The 24020-nt window shown below is 48.9% G+C and overlaps 1 protein-coding gene across 1 annotated transcript in view; it reads left to right on the forward strand.

Moving 5' to 3' along the window:
* The window catches only part of IL1RAP (interleukin 1 receptor accessory protein), a 131632-nt gene extending 108095 nt beyond the window's left edge, over positions 1-23537 (forward strand). Inside the window, exon 11 of the mRNA XM_060242786.1 lies at positions 22837-23537. Coding sequence (XP_060098769.1) covers positions 22837-23537 — 701 coding nt within the window. The remainder of the gene's footprint in view (positions 1-22836) is intronic.
* Positions 23538-24020: the final 483 nt, after the last annotated feature.

The following is a 24020-nucleotide window of genomic DNA, read 5'->3' on the forward strand; positions in this document are numbered from 1 at the left end:
ATGTATCCTTTTTTTTGTGGAGCCAGGTGGTTTAGAGTTTGCCCATTTAAACGGTAGCCCAGCAAGTCAAAACAACTGTTAAGACAGTGTGCCCGCGGCTCTCCGCTTCGTCCTTGCAACACTCTCGCAGAGCTTCCTAAAACTCTCCAAAAGGGGTGTGCGCGCCCATGCCTTTAGGGGACGCATTCCACCAGGTGGGCGCTGCTGCCCAAAGGGACAGCCTCTGGTTGGTCGGCTGGCAGGCGTACAGGCCAGGGTGCGGGCGAATGGGAAGATGACAGCCAGAAGAAAGTAGTTGGCACCTATGGGGTGAGACTGTCCTTCAGATGCTGTTAGTCATCTTTCCAAATTTACCCAAGGCAGCTCTCCAAAAACTGAGCGCAAACCCACTCAGTTTGGCAAGAACGGTCCCCAAATACAAGCCACCTCCTGCGTGCCTCGCTCGGTGCGGTACAGCAGCACCTGCCGATGTCTTTGCAGACCTGATGGGATGAATTGCTTCATGCACAGCTTTTTTTTTTCAGCAGGAACTTCTTTGCATATTAGGCCACACACCCCTGATGTAGCCAATCCTCCAAGGAGAAGAAGGTGATATTGGATTTATATCCCGCCCTATCCTCTGAATCTCAGAGCAGTCACAATCTCCTTTACCTTCCCCACCCCACCATCCCCAACCCCCCGCCAACAACAGACACCCTGTGAGATGGGCGGGGCTGAGAGAACTCTCCCAGAAGCTGCCCTTTCAAGGACAACTCTTGTGAGATCTATGGCTGACTCAAGATCATTCCAGCAGCTGCTAGGGGAGGAGTGGGGAAGATGCTAGGGGAGTGACGAAGATGGTAAGGGGTCTGGAGTCCAAGACCTATGAGGAAAGGTTGAAGGAGCTGGGCATGTTTAGCCTGGAGAGGAGGCGGCTGAGAGGTGAGATGATCACCATCTTCAGGTACTTGAAGGGCTGTCCTATAGAAGATGGCATGGAATTGTTTTCTGTGACCCCAGAAGGTAGGACCAGAACCAGCAGGTTGAAATTAAATCAAAAGAGTTTCTGGCTCAACATGAGGAAGAACTTCCTGACCGTTAGAGTGATTCCTCAGTGGAACAGGCTTCCTCGGGAGGTGATGGGCTCTCCTTCCTAGGAGGTTTTTAAGCAGAGGCTAGATGGCCATCTGACAGCAATGAAGATCCTGTGAATTCAGGGGGAGGTGCTTGTGAGTTTCCTGCATGTGCAGGGGGTTGGACTATATGACCGTGGAGTCCCTTCCAGCTCTAGGATTCTAGGATGAAACTTCATTTCTAAGGCTAGGGCTGAAGCCAGTGGTAGAGATCCTTGTTTCCATGTAGGTCCGATCCTTCTATCTCCAAATAAAATCGCTGCAGGTACTGGGTCTTTTACTGGGTTGAACGCAAGACCGCCTGCACGCAAAGCTAGCGCTCAAAACCTGAGTATTTGGTGGGCTAGAAACGTTTGCCATATCCCTGCTGTGCGGCCGGCTCTTTTTGGGCGTGAGCTTCATTGTCACAGTTTCCCTCCAACCAGTCTTGGCATTCATAGTGTGGCGAAGGAGCTGAGAATTTTGTGCTTGGGCCCCTCGTGAAACTGCTGTTCCGCGGAAGAGGGGAAATAAAACAGGAACCCAGCAGAAGACCAATAAATTTTATTCCGGCATAAACTTTTGTGAGTCAGAACTCATTTCAGCAGGTGCACGAGGAAGAGGGGAATGGCTGTTAAATCTGGGAGGGCTTATGGCAAAGAAGGAGCGGAGTCTGCTTTGCATGCACGGGGAGTCATTAAAATGTGGGATTTGCTGCCTGGGGATGCAATAATGGCCACAGGCGTTGACAGCTTTAAAGGGGGATCTGATAGAGTCCTATTAAATTAAATCAAAATTAGTTGGAATTAAATCAGAAGAGTTTCCAGCTCAACATTAGGAAGAACTTCCTGACTGTTAGAGCGGTTCCTCAGTGGAACAGGCTTCCTCCTTGGGAGGTGGTGGGCTCTCCTTCCTTGGAGGTTTTTAAACAGAGGCTAGATGACCATCTGACAGCAGTGAAGATCCTGTGAATTTAGGGGGAGGTGTTTGTGAGTTTAGACTGGTTTCTTAGTGGAACAGGCTTCCTCAGGAGGTGGTGGGCTCTCCTTCCTTGGAGGTTTTTCAACACAGGCTAGATGCTCATCTGACAGCAATGAAGATCCTGTGTATTTAGGAGGAGGTGTTTGTGAGTTTCCTGCATTTTGCAGGGGGTTGGACTAGATGACCCTGGATGTCCCTTCCAACTCTAGGATTCTATGAAGTTCCTGACTGTTAGAGTGGTTCCTCAGTGGAACAGGCTTCCTCCTGGGGAGGTGGTGGGCTCTCCTTCCTTGGAGGTTTTTCAACAGAGGCTAGATGGCCATCTGACAGCATTGACGTTCCTGTGAAGTTAGGGGGAGGTGTTTGTGAGTTTCCTGCATGTGCAGGGGGTTGGACTAGATGACCCTGGAGGTCCCTTCCAACTCTATGATTCTATGAAACCCGGTAATCCCAGATAAGAGTCTGCACAGTTAACCACTACACCAGACTGGCTCCCTGTAAACTCTTGGAGGATTGGCTACATCAGAGGTGTGTGGCCTCCTATGCAAAGCATTTCCTGTGCCAAAAAATCCCCTGGCTTGATGTGAATTTGGGAGGGGTCATGCATTTATAAGACTAATTTCCAGCAATGGCGGCAAGGAGGGCACAGAAGCCACTCTTTTCAAATAAGCATGACCCTGAAAATAAACCAAGGGACATCTGTGCATTTCCGCATCCAAAAAAATTTCAGGATGCGCTGATGATCTTCAGAACCGGAGATGAAAAAGGGCCCTGTAAGTCACCGAGGTACAGAAAGCAGAGTCTCATATTATTTGCTAGCAAACGAGAAGTTTTCTTGGGATTGAAGAATAAGAAATAGGCATAGCTGTTCCAGGATCAATTTTATGAAGAGGATTAGTCCTGGCCTTTGATAAAGACTTCGTTTCGTTTGTCGAAACGGCTGTCGGGCAGAGGAGACCTTGGAGAATATCATACAAGCCCTTTTCAGTTAGTTGCTGTCTGGTGAAATTGACGGATCCTTAAACATACTTTTGCACGCCTAAGAACTCCTTTTGGAAGGAGTTCTCCTTTTATAGTCTCATTGTATAGGTTTCGAAAAAAGGTCAAGGTAGTCCCCTGTGCAAGCTCCAGTCATTTCCAACTCCGGGTTGATATCACATTATGACGTTTTACAGCAGGCTTTTTACAGGGTGGTTTGCCATTGCCTTCCCCAGTCATCTCTACTTTCCCCCCAGCAAGCTGGGGACTCTGTTTACCAACCTGGGAAGGATGGAAGGCTGAGTCAACCTCGAGCCAGCTACCTGAACCCAGCTTCCTCTGGGATCAAACTCAGGTCGTGAGCAGAGCTTGGACTGCAGTACTGCAGATTACCACTCTGTGCCACAGGGCTCCTTATAGGTTTAGAGAGAGTGCCTTCTTATAGATCATATTGTATATGTGACAGCAATGAAGATCCTGTGAATTTAGGGGGAGGTGTTTGTGAGCTTCCTGCATTGTGCAGGGGGTTGGACTAGATGACCCCTAGAGGTCCCTTCCAACTCTATGATTCTATGACTGTCTGAGTGGTTCCTGAGTGGAACAGGCTTCCTCCTCGGGAGGTGGTGGGCTCTCCTTCCTTGGAGGTTTTTAAACAGAGGCTAGATGGCCATCTGGCAGCAATGAGGATCCTGTGAATTTAGGGGGAGATGTTTGTGAGTTTCCTGCATTGTGCAGGGGGTAGGACTAGATGACCCTAAAGGTCCCATCCAACTCTATGATTCTATGTTTCCTATAGTTTTGTGAATGAATGTCATGTACCTTTAATCAAGCTGTTATATTCATACTCTATTTGTTCCCAGCGAGTTGATATTCAGAAGGCATCTGAAGACAGATCTATTTAAGGCTGCCGTCGACTGATTTAGTTTTTGTTTATTGGCAATTCCTGCTTGGAGGATTTCGATTAAGACCTTTGATGTGCTTTTTTAAATCATTGTCATTTTATTTATATTTTATTGTGGGTTTTTTAGATTGTTTAAATATCGTAAGCCATCGTGAGTTCTTCAGGGAAGAAAGGCATCTTGTAAATGTTTTGAATAAATAACATTAAAATGTAATTTTCTAAAGAGGCTGGCAGCAGCTGAATCCTCAGTTGCCCTCAAGATAGTTGGGCGCTTTCACACCTGCTGAATTTAGAATCCTAGAATCCTAGAGTTGGAAGGGACCTCCAGGATCATCTAGTCCAACCCCCTGCACAATGCAAGAAACTCACAAACACCTCCCCCTAAATTCACAGGATCCTCATTACTGTCAGATGGCCATCTAGCCTCTGTTTCAAAACCTCCAAGGAAGGAGAGCCCACCACCTCCCAAGGAGGAAGCCTGTTCCACTGAGGAACTGTTCTAACAGTCAGGAATCATAGAGTAATAGAATCCTAGAGTTGGAAGGGACCTCCAGGATCATCTAGTCCAACCCCCTGCACAATGCAAGAAACTCACAAACACCTCCCCCTAAATTCACAGGATCCTCATTGCTGTCAGATGGCCATCTAGCCTCTGTTTCAAAACCTCCAAGGAAGGAGAGCCCACCACCTCCCAAGGAGGAAGCCTGTTCCACTGAGGAACTGTTCTAACGGTCAGGAATCATAGAGTAATAGAATCCTAGAGTTGGAAAGGACCTCCAGGGTCATCTAGTCTAACCCCCTGCACAATGCAGGAAACTCACAAATACCTCCCCCTAAATTCACAGGATCTTCATTGCTGTCAGAAGGCCATTTAGCCTCTGTTTAAAAACCTCCAAGGAAGGAGAGCCCACCACCTCCAAAGGATGCCTGTTCCACTGAGGAATCGCTATAACCGCCAGGAAATTCTTCCTAATGTTGAGACAGAAACTCTTTTGATTTAATTTAAACCCATTGGTTCTGGTCATAAGAACATAAGAACATAAGAGAAGCCATGTTAGATCAGGCCAATGGCCCATCCAGTCCAACATTCTGTGTCACACAGCGGCCAAATATATATATATATATATATATATATATATATATATACACACACACACACACACACACTGTGGCTAATAGCCACTGATGGACCTCTGCTCCATATTTTTATCTAACCCCTTCTTGAAGGTGGCTATGCTTGTGGACGCCACCACCTCCTGTGGCAGTGAATTCCACATGTTAATCACCCTTTGGGTGAAGAAGTACTTCCTTTTATCCGTTTTAACCTGTCTGCTCAGCAATTTCATCGAATGCCCACGAGTTCTTGTATTGTGAGAAAGGGAGAAAAGTACTTCTTTCTCTACTTTCTCCATCCCATGCATTATCTTGTAAACTTCTATCATGTCACCCCTCAGTCGACGTTTCTCCAAGCTAAAGAGCCCTAAGCGTTTCAACCTTTCTTCATAGGAAAGGTGTTCCAGCCCTTTAATCATTTTAGTTGCCCTTTTCTGAACTTTCTCCAATGCTATAATATCCTTTTTGAGGTGCGGCGACCAGAACTGCACACAGTACTCCAAATGAGACCGCACCATCGATTTATACAGAGGCATTATGATACTGGCTGATTTGTTTTCAATTCCCTTCCTAATAATTCCCAGCATGGCGTTGGCCTTTTTTATTGCAAACGCACACTGTCTTGACATTTTCAGTGAATTATCTACCATGACCCCAAGATCTCTCTCTTGGTCTGTCTCTGCCAGTTCACACCCCATCAACTTGTATTTGTAGCTGGGATTCTTGGCCCCAATGTGCATTACTTTGCACTTGGCCACATTGAACCGCATCTGCCACGTTGACGCCCACTCACCCAGCCTCAACAGATCCCTTTGGAGTTCCTCACAATCCTCTCTGGTTCTCACCACCCTGAACAATTTAGTGTCATCCGCAAATTTGGCCACTTCACTGCTCACTCCCAACTCTAAATCATTTATGAACAAGTTAAAGAGCATGGGACCCAGTACCGAGCCCTGCGGCACCCCACTGCTTACCGTCCTCCACTGCGAAGACTGCCCATTTATACTCACTCTCTGCTTCCTATTACTCAGCCAGTTTTTGATCCACAAGAGGACCTGTCCTTTTACTCCATGACTCTCAAGCTTTCTAAGGAGCCTTTGATGAGGAACTTTATCAAAAGCTTTCTGGAAGTCAAGGTAAACAACATCTATAGGGTCTCCTTTGTCCACATGTTTGTTCACCCCCTCAAAGAAATGTAACAGGTTAGTGAGGCAAGATCTTCCCTTGCAGAACCCATGCTGAGTCTTCCTCAATAACCCGTGTTCATCAATGTGCCTACTCATTCTGTCCTTGATAATGGTTTCTACCAACTTTCCCGGTATTGAAGTCAGACTGACTGGCCTGTAATTTCCCGGATCTCCTCTGGAACCCTTTTTAAAGATGGGGGTGACATTTGCTACCTTCCAGTCCTCAGGAACGGAGGCAGATTTCAATGAAAGATTACAGATTTTTGTTAGAAGATCCACAAGTTCAACTTTGAGTTCTTTCAGAACTCTCGGATGTATGCCATCCGGACCCGGTGACTTATTAGTTTTTAATTTGTCTATCAGTTGTAGGACCTCCTCTTTTGTCACCTCAATCTGACTCAGGTCTTTCAACACCCCTTCCAATATTAGTGGTTCTGGGGCGGGCAAACACTTCTCATCTTCCACGGTGAAGACGGAGGCAAAAAATGCATTCAGCTTCTCAGCCATTTCCCCATCCTCCTTCAGTAATCCTTTTACCCCATGGTCATCCAAGGGCCCCACTGCTTCCCTGGCTGGTTTCCTACTTCTAATATATTTGAAGAAATTTTTATTGTTGGTCTTTATGTTTTTTGCAATATGCTCCTCATAGTCCCTTTTTGCCTGCCTGATCACAGTCTTGCATTTGATTTGCCACTGCCTGTGTTCCCTTTTATTAATCTCACTTGGACTGGTTTTCCACCGCTTAAAGGAGTCCTTCTTACCTTTTACAGCTTCCATTACTTTGTTTGTTAACCATGCTGGCCTCTTCTTATACCTGTTTGTGCCTTTCCTAACTTGTGGTATGTATTTTATCTGAGCTTCTAGGATTATAGTTTTAAATAGTCTCCAAGCTTCCCCAAGGGTTTTGACCGTATTTACCTTTCCTTTCAGTTTCCTCCTCACATGCCTCCTCATCTCAGAGAATTTACCCCTTTTAAAGTTAAATGTGGTTGTGGCGGTCTTTTTGGGCAACTCCCTATTTATACAAATGGTGAAATCAATAAAATTATGGTCACTGTTCCCAAGCGGCGCAATCACTTTTACGTCTCTCACCAAGTCTTGGGCATTACTTAGGACCAGATCCAGGATCGCCCCACCCCTGGTAGGTTCTGAGACCATCTGCTCCATAGCACAGTCATTGAGAGCATCAAGAAACTCAATCTCTTTCTCTCGACCAGAACACATATTGACCCAATCAATCTGCGGGTAGTTAAAATCACCTATTACGACACAGTTTTTACGTTTAGCCGCTATCTTTAATCCCTCCATCATATTATAATCGTCCTCTCTCTTTTGATTTGGTGGGCGATAACAAACTCCCATAGTTAAATTTCCTTTTGGGCCCTCTATTTCAACCCAAAGCATTTCTAAAAGGGAATCTAATTCTCTGACCTCAGTCTTACTGGACCGTATATCCTCTCTGACATACAGAGCCACCCCACCTCCAACCCTTCCCTCCCTATCCTTCCGATATAACTTATATCCAGGAATCACCGTGTCCCACTGATTCTCCTCATTCCACCAAGTTTCTGAAATTCCCACAATGTCTATGTTTTCTCCCAACACTAAACATTCCAATTCACCAATTTTACTTCGGACACTTCTAGCATTTGCATACAAACATTTATAATTTCCCAAGCAAGCTAGGCCCGCCACCTCTCTCCTGCCGCCTCGAGACTCTAGCAGACAGTCCATACTGTTTGTCACCATCACAGTGGACAACTCTGATCCGTTACTCGGTAGAAAAATAGAAGCCAACCCTTCATCTCTTTGAGACGAGTCCTCCCGAACCAGAGACATTCCATCTCCTGTCGGCTTTCCCCCAAGATTTAGTTTAAAAACTGCTCTGCCACCTTTTTGATTTTAAGCGCCAGCAGCCTGGTTCCATCCGGAGACAAGTGGAGACCGTCTCTTTTGTACAGCTCCGGCTTGTTCCAGAAAGCATCCCAGTGCCTAACAAACTTAAACCCTTCCTCCTTACACCATCGTCTCATCCACACATTGAGACTTCTAATTTGCGCCTGTCTCTCCTGCCCTGCACGTGGAACAGGTAGCACTTCCGAGAAGGCCACCTTGGAGGTCCTGGCCTTAAGTCTCCCACCTAGCAGCCTAAATTTCTCTTCCAGGACCTCACGACTGCATTTCCCCACATCGTTGGTGCCAACATGCACCATGACCACAGGCTCCTCCCCAGCACTGTCTATCAGCCTATCTACTACACGCGTAATGTCCGCTACCTTCGCACCAGGCAGGCAAGTCACCATACGGTCAATACGCGGTTTCGCCACCCAGCTGTCTACTTGCCTAAGGATTGAATCACCAACTACCAAGACCCCCCCTCTCCCCCTGCCCAGGGATGGTTCCTTGGCGCGAAAGGATACCCGCTCACCAACCGAAGAAGAGGTCCCTTCTGAGGGCGCATTCCCCTTATCCTCAGCAAGGTGCCCTGTTCCCTCTAGACCCTCACGCTCTCTGGCAGCAACGGGGCTGCCACATTCAGAGTGGGGCTCATCTAATACGCCCCCAAGAGTCTTCCCCAATTGCCTAACTGACCGTCTCTGCTTCTCCAGGGCAGTCACCTCGGCCTCAAGGGCACGAACTCGTTCCCTGAGGACCAGGAGCTCCTTGCATCGAGCACACACCCAAGACTTCTGTCCTGTGGGCAGATAGTCATACATGTGACACTCAGTGCAAAACACTGGAAAGCCCCCACCCCCCTGCTGGCATTCTACCTTCATGATATATATATTAAATATACAGTCCTCTTTAAATGCTGTTGTTTACGTGGCTCCCCTTCTGGAAGGTCAACTTACCTTATTGGGAGAACAAGGTCCAACCTTCCGGGGCCACAGAAAACAATTCCACCCCATCCTCTATATGACAGCCCTTCAAGGACTTGAAGATGGTGATCCTATCACCTTTCAGCCGCCTCCTCTCCAGGCTAAACATCCCCAGCTCCTTCAACCTTTTCTCATAGGACTTGGTCTCCAGACCCCTCACCATCTTCGTTGCCCTCCTCTGGATCTGTTCCAGCTTGTCTATATCCTTTTTAAAATGTGGTGCCCCAAACTGAACACAGTTCCCCAGGTGATATCTTACCAGAGCAGAGTAAAGCGATACCATCACTTCACATGATCTGGACACTACTCTTGATACAGCCTAAAATTGCATTTACCTTTTTGCATTTCAGTCCACTTCAGGGACCGTTTGCAAGTGGATTGAAAGTGTGTTATTTAGAGTGTGTGAAAGCACCCCTGTGAGAATGGGTGAATGAGCATTCACGAACTTCCTGACCGTTAAAGCGATTCCTCAGTGGAACAGGCTTCCTCGGGAGGTGGTGGGCTCTCCTTCCTTGGAGGTTTTTAAACAGAGGCTAGATGGCCATCTGACAGCAATGAAGGCCCTGTGAATTTAGGGGGAGGTGTTTGTGAGTTTCCTGAATTGTGCAGGGGGTTGGACTAGATGACCCTGGAGGTCCCTTCCAACTCTACGATTCTATGACTGAACATTGACAAAGGGGACCAATGCCCAATGGGTGAAGCTTTTGCAAGTGTGTGCCCCAACGGAATAAAGGATGGAGATTACGGAGGCGTCGTGCTGGAAATATCTGTAATCTGTATCCAAAAGCAAATAGAATCATAGAGTTGGAAGGGACCTCCAGGGTCATCTAGTCCAACCTTCTGCACAATGCCGGAACTTCTCAAATACCTCCCCCACACAGACACAAACATCCCCAGTAACCCCAGCTCCATGCCCAGAAGATGGCAAAAACTTCCCGGATCTCTGGCTGAACTGGCCTGGATAAAAATCCCTAACTGCCCCCAAAGGGGCTATCCGCATTTCCCTGGGCATGTAAAAAAAGGGCCATGTGAACTAAGCACTGATGCAGTTCTTTGAGCCCTCCTTCTCATGACCTGTGTAAGTTCACAAAATCCTCATTGCTGTCAGATGGCCATCTAGACTCTGCTTAAAAACCCCACCACCTCCTGAGGAAGCCTGCTCCACTGAGGAACCGCTCTAACGGTCAGGAAGTTCTTCTTAAAGATACAATACTGGCAGGCGATTTCAATGTAAGGGCAGGTAGGTTAAGGTTAGATGATTTTAGTCCGTTTGAGGGAGAAGATTCAGATTATTGTGAAGATTGAGGTCACGTCGACAGAAAAGCGAACGATCTTAAATTTAACTCCACAGGGAGGCAATTGTTGAAATTACGTTTATTCAATAAGTGAATAATTGGAAGTGGGCATCGTATGATTGATGACTGGTGCAGCTATGTCTGTGTGAATTCCAGAAGGGCTAGCTAGTATAATGGATTGTTTTCTGACCCATTTCAGTCCGTCAAAAACAGTATATGGGTTGTGTGGGGTACAGTTGAGGGGGAGGGCAGAAATAGCCTCAAGGAGAAGGACCCACTCCCAGCCTGTACGGTTCCCAGCAATCTTATGGGACAGGAACTTGAAATTTATTTATTTATTTGTATCGATTTGATTTGATCTTTAGCCCGCCCTTCCCGTAGAACAGGCTCAGGGAGGGTTGCATCATAAAAACAATCAACAGTAAAAAACAATCAAAGGCCAATTTGAAATATATAAAATCTAAAACTACAGGGTGACAAGAGAGACTAAAGTGGCCGGTTCTGCCTCACAGCCGTGGCCTATAGTCCAGGTCCAGCAGGTCTTATAGCACCGGAACACAATGAAGAGGGGGAGGCCAGTAACAAGGGACGCCCACTGTCTCAGCTGAAAGCCTGGCGAAACAGCTCTGTTTTACAGGCCCTGCGGAACTGGAGCAGATCTTGCAGGGCCCAGATTTCCAGGGGGACCTCATTCCACCAGGCAGGGGCCAGCGCTGAAAAGGCCCTGTCCCTTGTTGAGGCTAGATGGACGTCTCTGGGGTTGGGTATTACCAAAAGTTGTTTGGCCACTGATCATAAAGACCTACGGGGATGTGAGAATCGCAAATAACAAGTTCTGTGTCAGCCTCTCAGGTCTTCTTGGAGACCTGAGAGGAGGCCTCACAAGGGGAGAGGAAGGGAAGGTGATGGTAGGCTGCTTTGAGACTCTTTGTAACTGGTTGAGAGATTGCACCCAAAGAGTGCTTGTGAAGGGTTCCTCATCCTCTTGGAGAGGAGTGACAAGTGGAGGGCCTCAAGGATCTGTCCTGGGACCTGTTTTGTTCAACATCTTTATCAATGATTTGGATGAAGGAACAGAGGGAACGCTTATTAAATTTGCAGATGATACTAAATTGGGAGGGGTTGCAAACACAGAAGACAGAAACAGGATACAGGATGACCTTGACAGGCTGGAAAACTGGGCTAAAACCAATAAAATGAATTTTAACAGGGATAACTGTAAAGTTCTGCATTTAGGTAGGAAAAATCCAATGCATGGTTATAGGATGGGGGAGACTTGTCTTAGCAGTAGTATGTGTAAAAAGGATCTAGGGGTCTTAGTGGATCATACACTGAACATGAGTCAACAGTGTGATGCGGTGGCTAAAAAGGCAAATGCAATTTTGGGCTGTATCAACAGAAGTGTAGTGTCCAGATCACGTGATGTGATGGTATCGCTTTACTCTGCTCTGGTAAGACCTCACCTGGAGTATTGTGTTCAGTTTTGGGCACCATATTTTAAGAAGGATATAGACAAGCTGGAACGGGTCCAGAGGAGGGCGATGAAGATGGTGAGGCGGCTGAGAGGTGATCTGATCACCATGTTCAAGTACTTGAAGGGCTGTCCTATAGAGGATGGTAAGGAATTGTTTTCTGTGACCTCAGAAGGTAGGGCCAGAACCAATAAGTTGAAATTAAATCAAAAGAGTTTCCGACTCAACATTAGGAAGATCTTCCTGACTGTTAGAGCGGTTCCTCAGTGGAACAGGCTTCCTCGGGAGGTGGTGGGCTCTCCTTCCTTGGAGGTTTTGAAACTATAGATGGCCATCTGACAGCGGTGAAGATCCTGTTAATTTAGGGGGAGGTGTTTGTGAGTTTCCTGCATTGTGCAGTGGGTTGGACTAGATGACCCTGGAGGTCCCTTCCAACTCTTCTATGATTCTAATAGGCTTCCCCCTCTGGAAGTGGTGGGCTCTCCTTCCTTGGAGGTTTTTAAGCAGAGTCTAGATGGCCATCTGACTGCAAGTACAAATACAACAGAGCATAGTAACAGTAAAATATCAGTAATTATCAAATCAAATATCACAGTAAATAGAAAAGCAAAAGCTTTGATCATGAAGCACTATTGAATAACAACGGCCAGCAGTACAAGTGAATGAAGACAGTTCTCCAGAATTATATGATTTCCAATGATGTAATAAAGTGTACAACATCTACACGTATTCTGGAGGTCAGACGTTTTTCAGAACAATGTTTTCCTTCATCAGGGATAACGCCACTCAATTTCACGTGACTCAGTTTCACTCAGAGTAAACCATCTATGCTAATGAGACTTCATTTCATAATACGTCTGGCGTCAGCTCTTCCATGGTCACGGAGTGAATTTTATCTGTTCCCTCAGAGTATGAAATGTTCCTTGGGGGGGCTTCAGTTCAAAGTGCAACAGGCAACATCTCTTCAATGAACACAGACTAAATCTAGCCTCTGCCTCATGCTTACTGGGCTAACAATATATAAAACTTTATATGGAATTCAGATCATTCGGGAGGTCTATCTTCATTCAGTTGTACTGATAGTTGTGGTTATTTAATAGTGCTTCATGATCACAGGTTTTGCATTGATATTGTCCTCCTGATAAAAGCTCCTTTCTTGAAGGTTTTTAAACAGAGGCTGGATAGCTGACAGCAATGAAGATCCTGTGAATTTAGGGGGAGGCGTTTGTGAGTTTCCTGCATTGTGCATGGGGTTGGACTAGATGACCCTGGAGGTCTCTTCCAATTCTGCGATTCTATGACTGTTAAGAGTGTTTCCTCAGTGGAACAGGCTTCCTCCTCTGGAGGTGGTGGGCTCTCCTTCCTTGGAGGTTTTTAAGCAGGGGCTAGAAGGCCACCTGACAGCAATGAGGATCCTGTGAATTTAGGGGGAGGTGTTGTGAGTTTCCTGCATTGTGCAGTGGGTTGGACTAGATGACCCTGGAGGTCTCTTCCATCTCTATGATTCTTCAGGGTAGAGAACATTGGGGGTATCAGAACCCAGCTCTTCTTCCCTGGCTGTTTGAGGGCCACGTCTTGATCTCCCCTAACCTGCTCGGTCTGTTTTCTCTCCCAGTTGTGACGGACGAGACCCTCAGCTTCATCCAGCGCAGCCGCCGCCTCTTGGTGGTGCTGAGCCCCAACTATGTCCTTCAGGGGACCCAAGCCCTGCTGGAGCTCAAGGCAGGCCTGGAGAACATGGTCTCCCAGGGCACCATCAGGGTCATCCTGGTCCAGTACAAAGCCATCAAGAAGAGCAAGGTGAAGGAGCTCCGGCGCGCCAAGGCGGCTCTCAGCGTCATTAAGTGGAAGGGGGAGAAGTCCAGGTACCCCCAGGGAAGGTTCTGGAAGGAGCTGCTGGTGGAGATGCCTGTGAAGAGCAGGCCCAAGGACTCCTGGGATGCACAAGACCTCTCCTACTCCTCCCTGGAGAAAATCTGAAGGGAGTGGGGAGGGCTGAGAATCCAGGGAGGGAAGAGAGAGGAGGCTGTGGAGGATCCTAATCAGGGGTTTTGAGCAGCAGAAGAAGACGACTGCAGATTTACACCCCGCCCTTCTCTCTGAATCAGAGACTCAAAGTGGCTTACAATCTCCTATATCTTCTCCCTTCACCCTGTGAGGTAGGGGCAGATTTACACCCCGCCCTTCTCTCTGAATCAGAGACTCAGAGTGGCTTCCAATCTCCTATATCTTCTCCCTCCACAACAGACACCCTGTGAGGTGGGTGGGGCTGAGAGAGCTCTGACAGAAGCTGCCCTTTCAAGGACAACTCCTGCGAGAGCTATGGTTAACCCGAGGCCATTCCAGCAGGTGCAAGTGGAGGAGTGGGGAATCAAACCCGGTTCTCCCAGATATGAGTCCACACACTTAACCGCTACACCACACTGGCTCTCATGTGGGGAAGGAGTTGCCCTGTCTCCAGTGCTCAGTCTGAGCACAAATTTCCAGGACATTTTTTTTTTTTTTAAAACATAGCCTGTGTGTGCCTAGAGGACCTCTTCCTTGGGGACTGACCCACAAAGCGAGTGTGTTTTCCATCCAGCGAGGAAGCAGGTTCCTTTCAGCCCAGAGGGATCAGGGCCCGTGAGGCGTGGGATTGTTGTGGGGTTCTTAGCCTCCTGGAGGGCAGAGGTCACCACCGCCCCGCCTTCCTCGAGTCTTTGGGCCTGGAGTATCACCAGACCGTTTCTTTTTGTTCGGACAGGCCAAGTCCTGCCCAAGGCACTGCTGGGAGCCGGCTTTTCCATTCTTCCGGCACCGTTTTTTTTAAATGGGGATTGTCTGACATTGCTGTTTCCACCCCCAAAGTTAATGGAGATAGATGACTTGTCTGCAGGGACTGGTGGTGTTCACATGCAGATGTGGTGCAGGGGACTGAATCTGGGATCTGTCTGTTGCATAGGCGGGACACCACAGCCCTGGGTGCAACTTGAGGGAGATTTCTACAACCGGGCTGTTCCCAAGTCCTTCATAAGAACATAAGAGAAGCCCTGTTGGATCAGGCCAGTGGCCCATCCCATCCAACACTCTGTGTCACAGAAGAACATAAGAGAAGCCCTGTTGGATCAGGCCAGTGGCCCCTCCAGTCCAACACTCTGTGTCACATAAGAGAAGCCCTGTTGGATCAGGCCAATGGCCCCTCCAGTCCAACACTCTGTGTCACAGAAGAACATAAGAGAAGCCCTGTTGGATCAGGCCAGTGGCCCCTCCAGTCCAACACTCTGTGTCACAGAAGAACATGAGAGAAGCCATGCTGGATCAGGCCAGTGGCCCATCCAGTCCAACACTCTGTGTCACAAAAGAACATAAGAGAAGCCATGTTGGATCAGGCCACTGGCCGATCCAGTCCAACACTCTGTGTCACATAAGAACAGAAGAGAAGCCCTGTTGGATCAGGCCAGTGGCCCCTCCAGTCCAACACTCTGTGTCACTCAGGGGCCAAAAAAGAAAGGAGGTTCACAAGTGGGCCTAGCCCTCCCACTGTGCCCCCCCCCCAAGCACCAAGAATACAGAGCATCACTGCCCCAGACAGTTCCAGTAATATTTGTCTTTGTTGTGTCCTCTGAGGTGGGCGGGGCTGGAAGAGATTAGCCCTGGAGCAGCAGCTTCGGATTGGCTGGCCGCGAGTTCAGGTGGAGAATGAGAGGCTAAAAGGATTTGAGAAGGGAACAGAGCCTGGTACTGCTGAACCCCCTTCCCATCAGGATTCACAGCAGTGTCCTCGACAGTAACGGAGGAGGCTGAAGATCACAGTTCTTGCTAGAGAAATAGGACAATCTGATTCAGCAGAAGGCAGCTTCATCCATTGGGAAGGACGGTGGCTCAGTGGTAGAGCATCTGCTTGGTAAGCAGGAGGTCCCAGATTCAATCCCCAGCACCTCCAACTTAAAAAGGGTCCAGGCAAGTAGGCGTGAAAAACCTCAGCTTGAGACCCTGGAGAGCCGCTGCCAGTCTGAGTAGACAAGACTGACTTTAAGGAGGGACAGTGGCTCAGTGGTCGAGCATCTGCTTGGTAAGCAGAAGGTCCCAGGTTCAATCCCCAGCATCTCAAACTAAAAAGGGTCCATGCAAATAGGCGTGAAAAACTTCTGCTGGAGACACTGGAGAGCCATGAATGGGACTGTGGCTCAGTGGTAGAGCATCTGCTTGGTAAGCAGAAGGTCCCAGTTTCAATCCCCGGCATCTCCAACTAAAAAAGGGTCCAGGCAAGTAGGCGTGAAAAACCTCAGCTTGAGACCCTGGAGAGCTACTGCCAGTCTGAGTAGACAAGACTGACTTTAGGGAGGGATGGTGGCTCAGTGGTAGAGCATCTGCTTGGTAAGCAGGAGGTCCCCGGTTCAATCCCCAGCATTTCAAACTAAAAAAGGGTCCAGACAAGTAGGCGTGAAAAACCTCCACTTGCGACCCTGGAGAGCCGCTGCCAGTCTGAGTAGACAAGACTGACTTTAGGGAGGGATGGTGGCTCAGTGGTAGAGCATCTGCTTGGTAAGCAGAAGGTCCCAGGTTCAATCCCCGGCACCTCCAACTATAAAAAGGGTCCAGGCAAGTAGGCGTGAAAAACCTCAGCTTGAGACCCTGGAGGGAGAGCTGCTGCCAGCCTGAGTAGACAAGACTGACTTATGTGGACTGAGGGGGGGGGGGGTCTGATCCAGTAGAAGGCACCTTCATATGTTTTTCATACGTTCAGTTTAAAGCTGTTAACACCTTAGAGATCCTCAAGATTTGGGGGAGGGAGGGATAAACCTTCAGCGTGTTGGACTACCTGGTTGCAGCTCCCCTACTCAGGTATGGAAGTTCGCTGGGAGACCCTGGGCCGATCAGTCTCAGCATGGCCTAACCCGCAGGGGGTCCATGAAAAAGAAACGATGATGATTGATTATATTGGATTTATATCCCGCCCTTCACTCTGAATCTCAGAGTGTCAGAGCAGCTCACAATCTCCTTTACCTTCCTCACCCACAAAAGACACTCTGTGAAGTAGGTGGGGCTGAGAGGGCTCCCAGAGCAGCTGCCCTTTCATGGACAACTCCTGCGAGAGCTCTGGCTGACACAAGGCCATTCCAGCAGGTGCAAGTGGAGGAGCTGGGAATCAAACCCGTTTTTCCCAGACAAGAGTCCACATACATAATCACTACACCAAACTGGCTCTGGAGGCTGGGGGAACCTTTTGAGCTCTTAGGAAGAAAGAGCACCAAAGTCTTAAGCACGGAGCCCAATCCAGAGCAGTTCCCTTCCCCCAATTGATGTGTTCTGGTGTACGTGACTGCACAGAGGTGCACACAAGGGTGCATGTGCCGGCAGTGTGCAAATCTGCTCCTCAGAGGCTGGGCTCAACTTGTGCCCATTTTGGCCACCCAGCCTTGGATTTTGGAGCTCCTGTTAGCCCCGAAGACTCAGTGGCCAAATCTCCCATGGGAAGGGGATAAAAGCATAGAAGCCAAATCCGAGCGAGGGTCTTCTCAAGGTGACCATTTTCGTTTGCTTGTTTCATTGGTCCATTTTTGTCTTTTCCCTTCCATTCTGAATTTTGTTATATCATTTGCATTAAAAATGCAACTTTGGGTGTGTGTGTGTTTTGTTTTGTATTTCAATAAAATGCTTATTTTGGTATTTTCTGTTGTGATTTAGTTCCTTCTCCATTTTTTTCATGTGTGTGTTTATTTTAATTCCATTTTGCTGTTTCCTCTGGCTGTGGACACCCACAGCCCCACTTCGCTTCCCTGATGACAACTCTTCATGCTGTGGCACAACAAAATCTCAGCTTCGTGGTGTACGGTACGGTTCCCCAACATGGTGCCTGCCTATACTTCCCTTGGCATCCACCAGACTTTTCAGAAAGTGGGTGAGGAATATAATACATTAAGAAGAGCCCTGCTGGATCAGACCAGTGAGGGTCCATCCAGTCCAGCCTCCTGTCTCACACAGGGGCCAGCCAGTTCCTCTGGAGGGCCAATAACTGGGCAGAGAGGCCGAGGCCTTTCCTTGAGAAGAGCATCAGAAGAGCCCTGCTGGGTCAGACCAGGGAGGGTCCATCTAGTCCAGCATCCTGTCTCACAGAGGGGCCAACCAGTTCCTCTGGAGGGCCAACAACAGGGCAGGAAGAACATAACATAAGAGAAGCCGTGTTAGATCAGGCCAATGGCCCATCCAGTCCAACACTGTGTCACACAGTGGCCCCCCTCAAAATTATATATATATATATATATATATATATATATATATATATATATATATATGCACACACACACACACTGTGGCTAATAGCCACTGATGGACCTCTGCTCCATATTTTTATCTAACCCCCGAGGCCAAGGCCTTCCCCTGAGAAGAACCTCAGAAGAGCCCTGCTGGGTCAGATCAGGGAGGGTCCATCTAGTCCAGCCTCCTGTCTCTCACAGTGGCCAACCAGTTCCTCTGGAGGGCCAACAACAGGGCAGAGAGGCCAAGGCCATCCCTTGAGAAGAGCATCAGAAGAGCGCTGCTGGGTCAGACCAGTGAGGGTCCATCTAGTCCAGCCTCCTGTCTCACACAGTGGCCAACCAGTTCCTCTGAAGGGACAACAACAGGGCAGAGAGGCTGAGGCCATCCCCTGAGAAGAACCTTAGAAGAACCCTGCTGGATCAGACCAGGGAGGGTCCATCTAGTCCAGCCTCCTGTCTCACACAATGGCCAACCAGTTCCTCTGGAGGGACAACAACAGGGCAGAGAGGCTGAGGCCTTCCCCTGAGAAGAACCTCAAAAGAGCCCTGCTGGGTCAGACCAGGAAGAGTCCCAGCCTTTCCTCATAGCAGAGGTCTCCAAACTATCTTGGTTGTCCTCTTCTGTACTTTTTGTAGCTCTGCAATATCCTTTTTGTGGTACGGTGACCAGAACCATACACGGTATTCCAAATTCCATGTATAGTATTCCAAACACACCATGGCTCTATCCAGGGGCATTTCAGTTTTTGGCCATTTTATTCTCAATCCCCTTTCCTAATAATCCCTAACAATCCCTAATAATTTCCTAACAATCCCTAATAATCCCTGCCTTTGTCTCTGGTGCAGCCCACAGGTGACACCTTCACTAAGCTCCCCACTATGACCCCAAGATCCGTTTCCCTCTTGGTCTCTCCAAAGTCAGACCTCCTTGAAGCTGGAGATTTTTTTGTCCCAGTGTGCATCACCTCCCCCCACCCCACCCACGATAACAGTTCATTGAGAAATAACTGAGTTACAGAATCATGGGAAACAGAATCTCAGTATTCACATACACACAATAGGCCGTCTTAACAAAGCACGGATTATGACAATGCGTTATTCAAGGAAAGGAAAGGTCCCCTGTGCAAGCACCAATTGTTTCCGACTCTGGGGTGACGTTGCTTTCACAACGTTTTCACGGCAGGCTTTTTACGGGGTGGTTTGCCGTTGCCTTCCCTAGTCTTACACTTTCCCCCCCAGCAAGTTAAGGACTCATTTGACCGACCTCGGAAGGATGGAAGGCTGAGTCAACCTTGGGCCAGCTACCTGAATCCAGCTTCCACCAGAATCGAACTCAGGTCATGAGCACAGAGTTCAGATTCAGGCTGCTTGGTAAAAAAAAAAAAAAAAAATTCAAAAAAGCAAACAGCCAGTTTGGTGTAGTGGTTAAATGCGTGGACTCTTGTCTGGGAGAACCGGGTTTGATTTCCCCACTCCTCCACTTGCACCTGCTGGAATGATCTTAGGTTAGCCATAGCTCTGGCAGAGGTTGTCCTTGAAAGGGCAGCTGCTGTGAGAGCCCTCTCAGCCCCACCCACCTCACAGGGTGTTTGTTGTGGGGGGAAAAGATAAAAGATTGTAAGCCGCTCTGAGTCTCTTGATTCAGAGAGAAGGGCGGGATATAAATCTGCTTCTTCTTCAATGAAAAACCATATTGTAGAGGTATGCTGTCAAATACAATACAAATTGTACTCATCTAATATTTAGCTATTTAACACAAAACTAAGCATGAGAGGAAGAATTGCAGATTTATATCCCACCCTTCTCTCTGAATCAGTCTCAGAGTGGCTTACAATCTCCTATATCTTCCTGCGATAAATATGGCTGACCCAAGGCCATTCCAGCAGGTGCAAGTGGAGGAGTGAGGAATCCAACCTGGTTCTCCCAGATAAGAGTCCGCGCACTTAACCACTACACCAAACTGGCTCTCCAGTTTGAGATGTCATCTTCGTTAATGTAGATGAAACGAAGTTAATGTAGATGAAACACAGGTGGGCCCGAATTTCCAATTTAAGAAGGGTTCCCATTTACGTAATATTCTTTTCCTGCCACCAAGATGCAATGTAGAGCCATGGGAGATCACCTTACACTTACATCATAAGAACATCACCTTACACGTACCAACATTGGACTTCATATGCCACATTGTCACCCATTCACCCAGCCCTTCATAATCTGCCTTGGTTTTCATCATCCTGAGTAATTTTTGTGTCGTGTGCGGATTTTACTACCGCACTGCTCAGCTCTAGTTCCAGATCAGTTGGGGAGGGACGGTGGCTCAGCGGTAGAGCATCTGCTTGGTAAGCAGAAGGTCCCAGGTTCAATCCCGGCATCTCCAATTAAAAAGGGTCCAGGCAAGTAGGCGTGAAAAACCTCAGCTGGAGCCCCTGGAGAGCCGCTGCCAGTCTGAGTAGACAATGCTGACTTTGATGGACCGAGGGTCTGATTCAGTATAAGGCAGCTTCATATGTTCATATATGTTCATCATTTGGGACCTGGCTGCTAGTCAGGTCTCAGATTCAGCAGCAGCTCACAGGAGCACAGCTCCTGAACCTTTCTGATGCCCCCCCTCCTCCCTTCCTACCTTGTCCATTGAATAGTAGGTGCAGCTGCATAACAATCCCTGGATTAGGAGTGTGCAGCCAGCCAGCCAGTCACCAGGGGCTTTGCCACATTGCAGCAGCCCTCATTAACCCCTGGAGAAGCCTGCATCACCCTTTCTCCACTTCTTACGTGATTTTGGGTGGCTTGCTGAGCTTTTGACGGGGGGAAGGGGGCAGCCCCGGAGAGCCCCAGGTGAGCGAGACTGCTTGGGCTGGCTGGCTTTCTAGCCAGCCCGGGGCTCTCCTTTCTTGCGTCAGGTTGTTAGGGATGGGCACGAATTGGCTCCCAAATGAACATTTATGACACATTTTTGGTTGGTTGACGTTTTTAAACCGATTTTAGTGGCAGGTCAACAGACACAAACTTTCCGGGAGCTTTCAAGCAGTTTGTAGCGGTTTGTGAATGGCTGCATTACCAGTCAGAAATGTCCCCACTGAAATGAAATGTTTACCAAACGTCAGAATTCTCAAGCCTTGGAAATGACTATTTTAAAAAGATTTCAGACTGAAATTGATGCAATGCGGAATCAGAACAGGAAATCTTGGGGTGGGACTTGGCAACATATAACTGGGGGGTGGGAAGGAGAATGGGCAGCATTGAGTTGGTAAAAGCGTCCTTCTCCCAGAATCAGAGACTCAGAGCGGCTCACAATCTCCTATATCTTCCTCCCCCACAACAGACACCCTGTGAGGTGGGGGCAGATTTGTACCCCGCCCTTCTCTCTGAATCGGAGACTCAGAACAGCTCACAATCTCCTATATCTTCTCCCCCCACAACAGACACCCTGTGAGGTGGGGGCAGATTTATACCCCACCCTTCTCCCTGAGACTCAGAGCGGCTCACAATCTCCTATATTTCTCCCCCCACAACAGACACCCTGTGAGGTGGGGGCAGAGACTCAGAGCGGCTTCCAATCTCCTTTATCTTCCTCCCCCACAACAGACGCCCTGTGAGGTGGGTGGGGCTGAGAGGGTTCTCACAGCAGCTGCCCTTTCAAGGACAACCTCTGCCAGAGCTCTGGCTAACCCAAGGCCATGCCAGCAGGTACAAGTGGAGGAGAGGGGAATCAAACCAGTTCTCCCAGATAAGAGTCTGGAGACTGGCAAACTTCTCCCAGCCCCAACTGGTGCCTGGTGTGTGGGGGGACAACTAGGGTTGCCAAGTCTCCTGTGTTCTCCAGCGGGAGACTTTTGCTGCTCTAGGCATTTCTGGAGAAACACTATGGTTTTCCTGGGCGCTCTAGCCATTTGGCAGGGGAAAATTCTATGGTACCTATTGTACCACAGAGTTTTCCCTCCCAAATGGCTAGAGCGTCTGGGAAAACCATAGAGTTTTCTCGTAAATGCCCAGAGTGGCCGCACATGACGTTGCTGGCATGATGACATCACTTCTAGTTGACATCATCGTGCCGGCGACATAGGGGGAGGTTCCCCTCGCCGACCCAATGTGGGCTGGTGGGTTGGGAACCTCCCGGGCGGGGGAACCCCCACCCAGACTGGGGGCTTGGCAGCCCCACGTGACAATCCTATATGGGATCCAGCCCCCAACTGGAGTTGACAACCCTTGATAGGCCAGTCAGGGCCTGGTGACCTCCCAGAAATCCAACTGAACTCCAGACTACAGAGATCAGTTCCCTTGGAGAAAATGGCTGCTCAAGATGGCTGACTCTGTGGTATTCAGGCCTCATTTGGGGCAGGAGCTCACAGCAGTGAAGCTCCAGAACTTCTAAATTTTATTGTGCTCTTTCTTATCCCTCCCCCCCCAAAAAAAAATACTTGTTTCCTAGCTCCATTGTTCAAACCCCCTGTGAGAATTTTGCTAAACTCTTAAGATTTGACCAACTTTTTAATATTTTCTCCCACAATACACAGACACACATACTGTACACACACACACACACACACACACACACACACACACACACCCTCAAATCTCCAGAATTTCCCAATGGAGAGCTGGCAATGCTTGGTACAGAAAACCGCAGCGTGGCCTCCTTGGTGTGAGCCCCTCCATTCAGTGGCCTGACTCTTATCCCTGTCCTCTCCTTTCCCTGCTAGATATCACCGAATCCATTTTCGACTTCATCCAGCGGAGCCGGAAGATGATTGTGGTGTTGAGTCCCGACTACTTGCTGGAGAAGAGCATCAGCATGCTGGAGTTCAAACTGGGCCTCCTCTGCCAGAACCACATCGCCACCAAGCTCATCGTGATCGAGTACCGGCCCCTCCAGCGAGCCCCTCCCAGCATCCAGCAGCTGAAAGAGTCCGTGGCCTTCGTGACGTGGAAGGGGGAGAAGTCCAAGAGGCCCGGCTCCCGCTTCTGGAAGGCTTTGCGCCTGGCCTTGCCCTTGCGGAGCCTGAACGCCGCCAGCTCCGCTTGGAACGAGAGCTGCTCTTCCCACTCCGACGTGAGCCTGGACCATGCCCAGAAGAAGAAGGGCCGCTTGAAAGGGCCGGCTGAAGAGCCCGCCACCCGGCCGGGCATCCCCGTCCAAAGAGGGCTGCCCCCCTTGCCCCGAGTCAAAGCCAAAGGCCAACCCAAGCCCTTTCTGGCTTGCCGGTGCTGCGTGGTGTCCTGCAATGGGAACCACAGGCTCAGGACACAGAGCCGTAGGGGGGCCAGACACAAGTGGGAGGTGCCAAAGAGACCCCAGCCCCAGAGCAGCGCCAAGCCTCCCCCCGCGGCCTCCCCAGTGCCGGCTCTCGGGCCCCACCAATACGCAGACTTGTCCAACAACAATGACTTCTATGTGCTCTAGCCAATGGCTCACCAGCCCCTGGACCGCAGAGCTCAGGACACGTCCCAAAGGAAGGTCGACATAGCTTCAGATATCAGCAGGATACGACCCTGATTCATATGCAGACCTATGCAGGAGACACGGTGTGCGTGTGTGTGTGTGTGTGTGTGAAGAGCTTGGTGTGACCCCGTCAATTCAGTCAATTAGCTTGGAGAAACGTCGACCGAGGGGTGACGTGGTAGAGGTTGACCAGATTAGGCACGGGATAGAGAAGGCGGAGAAAGAAGTCCTTTTCTCCCTTTCGCGCTATACAAGAGCTCGTTGATGTTCAATGAAATTGCTGAGCAGTCATGTTAGAACGGATAAAAGGAAGTCCTTCTTCACCCAAAGGGGGATTAACACGTGGAATTCACTGCCACGGGAGGTGGCGGCGGCTACAAGCATAGTCAGCTTCAAGAGGGGACGGATAAGCATATGTAGCAGAGGTCCATCAGTGGCTTTTAG

Source organism: Heteronotia binoei, chromosome 6 (genome assembly GCF_032191835.1).
Source record: "Heteronotia binoei isolate CCM8104 ecotype False Entrance Well chromosome 6, APGP_CSIRO_Hbin_v1, whole genome shotgun sequence".
NCBI classification, from domain to species: Eukaryota; Metazoa; Chordata; class Lepidosauria; order Squamata; family Gekkonidae; genus Heteronotia; species Heteronotia binoei.